Source organism: Rutidosis leptorrhynchoides, chromosome 1, assembly GCF_046630445.1.
Source record: "Rutidosis leptorrhynchoides isolate AG116_Rl617_1_P2 chromosome 1, CSIRO_AGI_Rlap_v1, whole genome shotgun sequence".
NCBI classification, from domain to species: domain Eukaryota; kingdom Viridiplantae; phylum Streptophyta; class Magnoliopsida; order Asterales; family Asteraceae; genus Rutidosis; species Rutidosis leptorrhynchoides.
Genome location: NC_092333.1, coordinates 12,915,681 through 12,927,514, shown reverse-complemented (window position 1 = coordinate 12,927,514; position 11,834 = coordinate 12,915,681). Strand labels below are relative to the sequence as shown.

At 32.3% G+C, this 11,834-nt stretch overlaps 2 protein-coding genes across 3 annotated transcripts; both read right to left on the bottom strand.

The window, feature by feature from the left end:
- Positions 1-1,282: 1,282 nt before the first annotated feature.
- LOC139840456 (probable receptor-like protein kinase At1g49730) lies at positions 1,283-3,211 on the bottom strand. The gene is made up of 7 exons (XM_071830747.1): positions 3,184-3,211; positions 2,834-3,089; positions 2,282-2,334; positions 2,135-2,202; positions 1,943-2,032; positions 1,692-1,761; positions 1,283-1,578 (listed from the first exon to the last, which is right to left on the bottom strand). The coding sequence occupies exons 1-7, from the start codon at positions 3,209-3,211 to the stop codon at positions 1,283-1,285; spliced, it is 861 nt and encodes a 286-aa protein (XP_071686848.1).
- Positions 3,212-4,374: 1,163 nt separating this feature from the next.
- LOC139856696 (probable receptor-like protein kinase At1g49730) lies at positions 4,375-7,773 on the bottom strand. 2 transcript variants are annotated; one of them, XM_071845492.1, is made up of 7 exons: positions 7,621-7,773; positions 6,666-6,921; positions 5,727-5,779; positions 5,587-5,654; positions 5,402-5,491; positions 4,972-5,041; positions 4,375-4,866 (listed from the first exon to the last, which is right to left on the bottom strand). In XM_071845492.1, the coding sequence occupies exons 1-7, from the start codon at positions 7,673-7,675 to the stop codon at positions 4,571-4,573; spliced, it is 888 nt and encodes a 295-aa protein (XP_071701593.1). In that variant the 5' UTR covers positions 7,676-7,773; the 3' UTR covers positions 4,375-4,570. The 2 variants fall into 2 exon arrangements, with proteins under 2 accessions (XP_071701593.1, XP_071701594.1); XM_071845493.1 differs by having other exon boundaries at positions 6,666-6,901; positions 7,621-7,761.
- Positions 7,774-11,834: the final 4,061 nt, after the last annotated feature.

Here is an 11,834-nt window from a genome sequence, read left to right as displayed (position 1 = left end):
TTAAACGTAGCCCTAAGGGCTACGTTTATCAAAATCCAATAAATAATTGAGTTGGTTATCCAAAATAGAATACTATAATTTTGTTTATCGAAGTTACTTTCGGGAGCTGATATACTTGCTAATGTTCATCTAATTTATCCTAAATTACTAACCGTGTTTCTGAAGTTTTAAAAAAAAAAAAATTATGTGAATTATCGTAGTACTCAGTTCATCTAAAAAGGAAACATAAGAAAAAAAAATATTATTTTAGATAGCAGTTCTGTTGTGTTTTTTATTAATACCTATACCTAAAAGGCAAAGTGAAATGAATAATACTATTCCTTTTTTCACTTTTCACAAACTTAACCCTCCAACTTTCATTAAAATACAAATCGACCCCCACTTTATACTCTTATTATAATACAAAACTTAACACCCCAACTTTTATTAAAATACAAATCGAACCCCCACTTTACTAACTTTTTTTTACTAATATTCAATTTTCACAGACTTAACCCCCTAGCTTTTATTAAAATACAAATCAAACTCCCACTTTATACGTATATTTTTTTCAAATTTCACAAACTTAACCCCCTAACTTTTATTAAAATACAAATCGAACCCCCACTTTACTAGCTTTTTTTTTTTTAATAAAACCCGAACGTTAAAAGAAGCAACTTTCACAAAAGGAACAACCCTTCAATGTTAGATGTCGAAAAAAAATTCTTTTTTACAAAATAGATCAAGACTTTTTTTTTAACTCGCATTCGGAACGGACTTCCCGGCGCGAAGCGAGGGCTACACAACTAGTTTCTTCTAAAATGCAAAAAGTTATAATTATTGAAGTGTTTACATTCTAAGACTAAATGATGTATAAGAAATAAACTTTCCAGTTGTTCCAACTTCCAAGCACTTTATAGGATGTCATCATCAAAGTATTAGATAACTGGATTAGAGTTTAAAAGGAAAAGTTTGTATATTTCTATAAACATAAAGTGAAACACTTTTCATAAACAATGCATAAAAAATGTCATTTGATAAACAAGATTGTAATCCAAGATCAATATCAATATCAATATCAATATCAATATCATCTATATTTTACAAGAGGCAAGTATGAATCTTATTTATTACTGTACCTTTCAAATGAGTAAACTTATTTTCTAACAAACAATTTACAAATGACATATTTTCTGTTAGTGTATATGTTACTTTATGCATCCTGAACTCCTTTTTCTGCACATTTTCTCTCATTTTTTAAATTCTTCAGACCCACAAAACAAAAACAGAAATTGAAACAAAATCAAACTCTCATTTTTCTCTGAAGATATCGATATATTTGAGGAGTATATGAATTTGGTTTATCCACAGATTTAAGGCAAAATCTTGCTACAGCTAACAATCCTTTAAGCTCTCCAGAATAGTAACTATTTCCAAGATCAGGGTCGATCATGTTATCCATTGATGCTGGAAAACAAGATTCTTCGATCCATTGGCTCAAATCGGCACCCGTTTTATCTGATGATTGACCAGTAATCAACTCAAGTATCAACAAGCCAAGTTGATACATTATGTTCCCATATACTCTCCCTGTTGTTTCTATAACACAATCAATCATCAGTTTTTGCACCACTAATTTGATTTTTCTCAAACTCAATATTTCATAATGTCAAAATGTCAATTACTCGTAAAGTAGCACGAAAGTTATTTACCATTAAAACTTGAAGTCCGCCATGGTGTAACCTGATCGCTACCGGAGCCAAGGAGTCCAACGTCAGAGAGCTTCACGAACAAACAGAAATGGTCACGGATTGAAAAGTTCAAAAAGTGCATCAACTAATAAATGGGTCATAAATTCAGGATCTGTTTCATTATATCTAACCCCTCAGGCCTGCCCATTTTGCCAACTCTGCTAACAAGTAATACTATAGTAGTTCCACTCAACCTTACAAAAATTATTTACCTTTGCATTGAAATTCTCATCTAGCATGATGGTATTTGAACTGATGGAGACGTGATAGACTGGAGGGTCACAGAAGAAATGTAAATATTCCTACATGGTAATAGTTTTAAAGGTTAAATAATTGTTTATAGCAAATAAATAAAAAAAAAAAAAAAATGATGATGTTATACAGGTTCAAGATTCAAAACTTACTAATGCTGCAGCCACACCAACAGCAATCTTCAGCCTAATTCTCCAATCTAAAGGAGTCCTCAACGGATCTACACGACATCAGATATTATTAACAAACACTTTTTTTTTTAAATTGAATAAACATAAAATGTTGGAACCTGAATATACCATTTAGATGTTCCTTGAGGCTTCCATTCTCTACGTTCTCAAACACGAGAAAACTGAAAATTAAAAGAGTAGCATAAAAGTGGTCAACACTAGTTCATAGGTTTGTTGATCATAATAGAACAGAAACAGTTACTTGAAAAAGCTAAAATAAGTACGACACGGTGGGCAATAAAGAAATTGAGGTGGTAATTTCAACCTCTGTAAAAGGATACCAGAAAGGTATTAACGGGTTGACCCAACCAAAACCCAAACCCAAACCCAAACCGCCATGATTAAAAACTTATACAGGTTCAAGATTCAAAAACTTACTAATGCTGCAGGCACACCAATAGCTATCATATTTACATTAACTACTTAAAAAAAATCGACAAAAGGGTATTAATGGGTCCGCCTAACCCACCCCAACCAGATTTTAGTTGCATATCAAAAGTATCAATTATGTCATGAATCCATTTTGACCCGTTAACACACCTATCTTGCTGGCCGTTTTGCCACCTCCTTTCTTAACATTCTATACAAACGTAATATGTACTTTACAGTAGAGATAAGTGCCTCTTATGTCCTACTGAAAATCCGTTAAGTTCAACAACGTGGCGATGATGTAAGCGTCCCAAAAGTTGGAGTTCCTTATAGAAGAAATCGTCTTCTTTGTCAATAAGATGTACTTCTTTTACTACAGCAGCACAGCCACCTTGAAACGTTGCTTTATAAGAAGCCCCATGTGAAGACGTCCCAATAACTCTACTAAAATTGTCAGTTGCCCGCTTTATGTCCTTATACGAGAAGCGCTTCAAAAATGTCACTGGGACTAAAAAGAAATTCTATGTTAAGAACTCAAAACAATACCTAGAAGATTATTTAATACATGTTTCAAAAGGTAGAAACTATGTAATGTACAAAACTTTCAATGATCAAATTTGAGTTGCTCATAACTTTTTTAGTCAAAAAAAGTATCCAAACAGATTATTGTCACATCATAATCAAAATTTGAATCTAAATGAAAAAAATTTACTTAGATTTATCATGATGATACCATAATCAATTCACTAACAATCTAACATTGCATTCTTTATTCAACAATTGAAGCATAAGACATGCTGACATACTAATTCTACCATCATCATATAATGTACAATTATAAACATTTGATACAAAATAAAGTTTCTAACAGTTACCCACAATCTGACTTTTTAGTCAAGAAGGTCAATATAGTACGCAAGAAATCATACTGGTTTCTTCAATTATACACACAATTCTATTGAATACTACTGTATAACTTAGTCTCCTTAACATAATTAAAGATTCTTACAGATATCAAAATGCTATACAAATCATGATAATTTTATAAACCGAGAACAATTTGTTTGACTACAAAAGTCAACCGACACAAAATCATTCAAGAAACGGTTTTTATGAAGAAGTAATCAAATACACATGATTCTAAACACTACCCACGATTCTCACACGAAATGGACGAGTGGAGAGACGAAGACCCTGGGCGAGATCGTGGGCGGCACCTGGGCGGGGTTCGTGCCATCGGCGCCCACCTGGGCGGCCTTGTGGGCGGGGGGCTGGACGTGCCGTTGGGACCGCTCTTATGAAAGCTATATGATGACACGTATGGTTATAGAAAAATAATACGGAGTACTGTTTTTGTCTTCTTTCTGATTTGATAGTTATGTTTTTTTGTGTGTTTAAAATAATTGAGTTGCTTGTCTTAAATGTTAAATACAATACTACAATTTTGTTTATCACAAGTTACTTTTAGGAGCTGATATACTTGTTAATGTTCAGGTAATTTAATCAAAACTACTAATTGTGTTTTTAGATTGCAATTTTGTTCTGTTTCTTATTTCTTCTAAAATGATCAACCTTTAAAAAGTTTAACATTATTTGAGTATTTGCATTCTAAGACTCAATAATGTATAGAATAAACTTTCCAGCTGTTCCAACTTCCAAGCACTTTATAAGATGTCAACACCAAAGTATAAGATAACTGGATTAGAAATTAAAAGGAAAAGTTTGTCTATAAATACAAAAGTGAAACACTTTTTATAAAAAAATGCATAAACATAACATATGATAAACAAGCTTGTAATCCAAGATCAATATCATCTATATTTTTACAAGAGGCAAATATGAAGCTTATTTATTACTGTACCTTTCAAATGAGTACACTTATTTTCTTGTAACAAACAATTTACAAATGGCATATTTTGTGTTAGTGTACATGTTACTTTATGCATCCCGAACTCCTTTTTCTGCACATTTTTCTCTCATTTTCAAAAATCAAACTCTCATTTTTCTCTGAAGATATCGATATATTTGAGGAGTATATGAATTTGGTTTATCCACAGATTTAAGGCAAAATCTTGCTACAGCTAATAATCCTTTAAGCTCTCCTGAATCGTAACTGTTTCCAAGATCAGGGTCGATCATGTTATCCATTGATGCTGGAAAACAAGATTCTTCGATCCATTGGCTCAAATCGGCACCTGTTTTGTCTGATGATTGACCAGTAATTAACTCAAGTATCAACAAGCCAAGTTGATACATTATGTTCCCATATACTGGATGGGTTGTTTCTACAACACAATCAATTATCAGTTTTTGCACCACTATTTTGATTTTTCTCAAACTCAATATTTCATAATGTCAATTACTCGTAAAGTAGCTCAAGATTTATTTACCATTAGAACTTGAAGGCCGCCATGGTGTGCCCTGATCGCTACCGGAGCCAAGGAGTCCAACATCAGAGAGCTTCACGAACAAACAGAAATGGTCACGGATTGAAAAGTTCAAAAATTGCATCAACTAATAGATGGGTCATAAATTCAGGATCTGTTTCATTATATCTAACCCCTCAGGCCTGCCCATTTTGCCAACTCTGCTAACAAGTAATACTATAGTAGTTCCACTCAACCTTACATAAATCATTACTTAAGATTCATGAAAAAAGAGCTATTATGCAGAGCAAATTACTAAAAGATCAATTTAGTGACCCAAAAAAATCCGGAGTTGAAAATGGACGGGTTGGGTGATGTATCGACAAGTATTCTGATTGATAAGTAAACAGTCTGAAATCGATGCCTCCAGATAATAAATTAAACAATTTTTTACCTTCGCATTCAAATTTTCATCTAGCATGATGGTATTTGAACTGATGGAGACGTGATATACTGGAGGGTCACAAAAGAAATGTAAATATTCCTGCACGGTAATAGTTTTAAAGGTTAAATAACGAGAATATTGTTTGTAGATTTTTTTTTTTAATATATCATACAGGTTGAGGATTCAAAACTTACTAATGCTGCAGCCACACCAACAGCTATCTTCAGCCTAATTCTCCAATCCAAAGGAGTCCTCAACGGATCTACACGACATCAGATATTAACAAAACACTTTTTGAGTTGAATAAACATTTAATGTTGGCACTAGAATATACCATTCAGATGTTCCTTGAGACTTCCATTCTCTACATTCTCAAACACGAGAAAACTGAAATTTGAAAAGGAGCATGATAGCACAAAAGTGGTCAACACTAAAATAAGTACACCAACATGGGCAACAAAAACATTGAGGTGGTAATTTCAACCTTTGTAAATGGATACCGAAAAGGTATTAATGGGTTGACCCAACCCAATCCCAAACCGCCATGATTCAAAATTTACTAATGCTTCAGGCACACCAACAGCTATCAAAAGTATCAACCAGATTTTAATGGGTCAGCCTAACCCAACCCAAAGATTTTACTTGCATATCAAAAGTATCGATTATGACACAAATCCATTTTGACCCGTTAGGACACATATCTTACTGGCCATTTTGCCACCTCTTTTCTTAACATTCCATATACACGTAATATATACTTTCACATAGAAATATGCAAGGTTGTAAAAGTCGCGAGTCGGGGACGCATCGGTCGAGACCTAAAAAGGACGCGTCGGCCGAGTCGGGGGACGCGTCGGGGACGCATCGGTCGTTGACCAACGTTGACTTTATTAATAATTTCTTAAATATATATTTATATATATGTAAAATGGTTGATTATGTACCATAAATTTCTTAAATAAGAACTTGAATTTAAAAACAATCAAATTTTAAACTCAATTAATGTTACCGAGTACATAATCAGTAAGGACACAGAGAAAAGAGCGGCCTAAAATATGAAAACAAACCCTAATTTTAAAATATATCAGATCTTGACGAAAATTTGACTGACTTTGACCGTTTTGACGGTCTTTGACAGACTTTGACCGAACTTTTATCTCCGACCGTCTTTTGAGTCGTTTTCAGAAAAAACGGGACGGAGAACCCAAAAAAAGACGCATCGGCCGACGCGTCGGTCAAGTCGGACAACTTTTACAACACTGGAAATATGTACCTCTTATGTCCTACTGAAAATCCGTTAAGTTCAACAACGTGGCGATGATGTAAGCGTCCCAAAAGCTGGACTTCCTTATAGAAGAAATCGTCTTCTTTGTCAATAAGATGTACTTCTTTTACTACAGCAGCACTGCCACCTTGAAACATTGCTTTATAAGAAGCCCCATGGGAAGACGTCTCAATAACTCTGCTAAAATTGTCAGTTGCCCGCTTTATGTCCTTATACGAGAAGCGCTTCAAGAATGTCACAGGAACTAAAAAGAAATTTGAGTTGCTCATAACTTTTTTTAGTCAAAAAAAGTATCTAAACAGATTATTGTCACATCATAATCAATATCAGAAACTGAATAGAAAAAGTTACTTACATTTATCTTAATGATAAAAAAATTAGAGCCATAACAATTCAGTAACAATCTAATATTGCATTCGTTATTCAACAATTGAAGCATAACACATGCTGACATACTAATTCTACCATCATCATATAATTTACAATTATAAACATTTGATACAAATATAAAGATTCTAACAGTTACCCACAATCTGGAGCACGCAAATCATCCAGTGTAGTTCTAAAATACAGTTATTCTTTTGGCAATTGTTCAAACAGTCAACATTCTGACTTTTTAGTCAAGAAGGTCAATATAGTACGCAAGAAATCATACTGGTTTCTTCAATTATACACACAATTCTATTGAATACTACTGTATAACTTAGTCTCCTTAACATAATTAAAGATTCTTACAGATATCAAAATGCTATACAAATCATGATAATTTTATAAACCGAGAACAATTTGTTTGACTACAAAAGTCAACCGACACAGAAGAAACGGTTTTTATGAAGAAGTAATCAAATACACATGATTCTAAGAGGTACCCACAAATCCCAGACGAATAATTCAGCAAATAAAGATCGAATTCCGCAAATTAAAGAAAAATGTGAATAATTACCTGAAGGAGATCGGAGTAAAAGTCTAATCTTAAAAATCAAGTTGTCATCCATCATGATTATTAATAGTTATACTAAAATGGAATTGGGTATTCCAGAAATCGAATTTGGTTTGTTTGAGAGAATATGGAGGGTTATACAAGTGGGTTTTTGTGTGATATGATACGTGTTTGTGGAATGGAAGAATATATTTATTTATTTAATTCGGTTAAAGCCAGAGTGTAAGTTTGTTGGTGTCATTAGTACAGGAATATTAATTTGAGTCCATAAATTAAGTTGAGATTTAAGGGATCAATGAGAGCGCGACATGTGTCGCGAAAAGCACATGTGATTGAAAAAAAAAATTCAAAAATTTTTTTTTGAAATTTTTTTTATTTTTTTCGAAATTTAAAAAAAAAAAATTTTAAATTTTTTTTTATAATCACATGTGATTTAACTGCACAATCACATGTGATTGAATTGTAAAATCACATGTGATTGGATTTGCCATGCATAATCACATGTGATTGGGTTTACAATCACATGTGATTGACATGCATAATCACATATGATTTTTAAAAAAAAAATTCGAAAAAAAAATTTCTAAAAAAAAAAATTTCGAATTTTTTTTTTTCAATCACATGTGATTTTCGCGCCACATGTCGCGTTCTCATTGGTCCCTTTGTTTTCAAGCAAATTTATGGATGCAAGTGATTACAACTCTAGTACAGAGTATTATTTATTACTCAAACATCATCATCGTCATCATCATCATCATCATTATTATTATTATTATTATTATTATTATTATTATTATTATTATTATTCTATTCTTCTAAAATAACGATACCTATTTAGAACTGGTGACTTCGAGAATAATGAAGGACCGTAACTGGTACAACACGTACAACGACAAAAGGCTCGAAACAAGTAGATATTACAAACAACGTTAACTCCATTCGAAACTTTCTGGAACCAAAAGCGCTACACAAAGTGAACGTAATCGTAAAGCAAAACACCAAACCAAACGCAGTGCAAGAACAAGTTAGAACTAATAAGAAAAAACACCAAGCAACAAAAAGAGCCAAAATCAACAAACCTAAACCAAATTAACCAACGTTGGAGGTCCATTTCGGTTCCTTTCATCCAGACGAGGTGTGATCACGCCTACTTTGTCAATGTAAACTCCCTTACATGTCCGAGACTTGAAGGAATAAGATAAAATATTAGAGTTTTTGCTACCAATTAATACGCTGGAAAAGGGCAGTATCAATTCGAGATTCGCCAAGTCTTTAAAAAGACATTTTTGACTTCATTACAGGTGCTGACTTCGTCTTCATCCCTCAAAACAAATGCCCCGTTCTCCACCTCCTCCTTTTTCTCAAAGCTGTCTCAATGATTTTAAAGGCCTTGTTCAAAACATAAAAATGAGCCCCCTTGTACACATTAATTTTTTTAATACAAATAAAAAATAATACTACTAAAATTATTAACACAAAAAAAAATCTCAAAACAAGCGTAATAATTTATTTTGTTCACAAATAATTTTTATTTCATTATAATTGAACTATTCATTTTACTCATTTTTGATATCCAAAGTGAGGTTAATGAGCCATAAGTTCTGAAAAAATTACTATAAAATAATAAGCAAAAAAAAAAAAAAAAAAACCTAACTAGTAACTAAACCTTGAAAATTGAAGTGATTAGGTAAAACAGTATTTGAGAGTAATACTTGACATACGAGTAATATTTGACATATAAAGATAAAAATACTTACGTGGTGTGATTATAGACTTGTATTATAACGAGTACCAATGTAGTAACTCATGAGAGAATCGTAAGAATAGGCGTAAATATTCGTGTAAAGTGTGTGTAAATTTGTCTTTAAAAAAAAAAAAAGAATAGACGTAAATCCTAATATTCTATAATTAGATATATTAGTTTTTGGGTCTGCGCATTGCTGCGGTTTTTGACAAGCGTTGCTGCGGTTTTTGACAAGCTGTTTTGATACTCATTGATTAAAAAGGATAGTTTGGACACATTCTATAACATATGTTTAGAGCATGGTACGTTATACAAAAGGATATTGTCACAACAGAAATAAAAAACAACTAATAATTTAGAGGTATTCTTTGAAAAATAACTAAGTGTTGACATACTCACCAAACTCATATTTGACTCTCATCTAAAACTTTGTTATCCAACTCCATAACTATACATTTAGCTTCAAAAGTAATCCACCAATAATCCTCCGTTTTCGATGTAATTTGTTGGGTTTTGTCCATAAAATTATTTCATGTTTAAAGGTGATTTTTTTTTTTAAAGGCAAGAATATATTAAAAATCAAAGAAACAAAACTAGCAAGAAGCTAGACAATACACAGGGACATGCCCAAACACACCAACAACCAAACACAAGAACAAAGCAAAATCACACGGGGAAAACTACGCCCTCAAGCCCCTAACCAGCTACGAAAGATCCAACCAAGGACCATACACGAATTTCACAAACAAAAACAAACCCGAACATTAGACATCACATTAAACAAAGAAAACTATGCTTCCGAATCCGAGGCTGAGCACGATGAGGAACACGAGCAGCACGAGCAGCAATCGACTTCATCATCGACGTTCTCCGAATTTCTCATCACATTATCAATAAAATATCTTTCATGCCATCGATCTTTATCCCGACATCTACTACGCTTCAACTTTGTTCTTCCCCAAACATATTTAAGGAAATGACTTTTTATTAACGGTTGAAATTGTAGTGACCCGAACTTTTCCATGTTTATATATATTAATTGAGATTGATATTTACATGATTAAATGTTTCCAACATGTTAAGCAATCAAACTTGTTAAGACTTGATTAATTGAAATATGTTTCATATAGACAATTGACCACCCAAGTTGACCGGTGATTCACGAACGTTAAAACTTGTAAAAACTATATGATGACATATAATGGATATATATATAGTTAACATGATACTATGATAAGTAAACATATCATTAAGTATATTAACAATGAACTACATATGTAAAAACAAGACTACTAACTTAATGATTTTTAAACGAGACATATATGTAACGATTATCGTTGTAAAGACATTTAATGTATATATATCATATTAAGAGATATTCATACATGATAATATCATGATAATATAATAATTTAAAATCTCATTTGATATTATAAACATTGGGTTAACAACATTTAACAAGATCGTTAACCTAAAGGTTTCAAAACAACACTTACATGTAACGACTAACGATGACTTAACGACTCAGTTAAAATGTATATACATGTAGTGTTTTAATATGTATTTATACACTTTTGAAAGACTTCAATACACTTATCAAAATACTTCTACTTAACAAAAATGCTTACAATTACATCCTCGTTCAGTTTCATCAACAATTCTACTCGTATGCACCCGTATTCGTACTCGTACAATACACAGCTTTTAGATGTATGTACTATTGGTATATACACTCCAATGATCAGCTCTTAGCAGCCCATGTGAGTCACCTAACACATGTGGAAACCATCATTTGGCAACTAGCATGAAATATCTCATAAAATTACAAAAATATGAGTAATCATTCATGACTTATTTACATGAAAACAAAATTACATATCCTTTATATCTAATCCATACACCAACGACCAAAAACACCTACAAACACTTTCATTCTTCAATTTTCTTCATCTAATTGATCTCTCTCAAGTTCTATCTTCAAGTTCTAAGTGTTCTTCATAAATTCCAAAAGTTCTAGTTTCATAAAATCAAGAATACTTTCAAGTTTGCTAGCTCACTTCCAATCTTGTAAGGTGATCATCCAACCTCAAGAAATCTTTGTTTCTTACAGTAGGTTATCATTCTAATACAAGGTAATAATCATATTCAAACTTTGGTTCAATTTCTATAACTATAACAATCTTATTTCAAGTGATGATCTTACTTGAACTTGTTTTCGTGTCATGATTCTGCTTCAAGAACTTCGAGCCATCCAAGGATCCATTGAAGCTAGATCCATTTTTCTCTCTTCCAGTAGGTTTATCCAAGGAACTTAAGGTAGTAATGATGTTCATAACATCATTCGATTCATACATATAAAGCTATCTTATTCGAAGGTTTAAACTTGTAATCACTAGAACATAGTTTAGTTAATTCTAAACTTGTTCGCAAACAAAAGTTAATCCTTCTAACTTGACTTTTAAAATCAACTAAA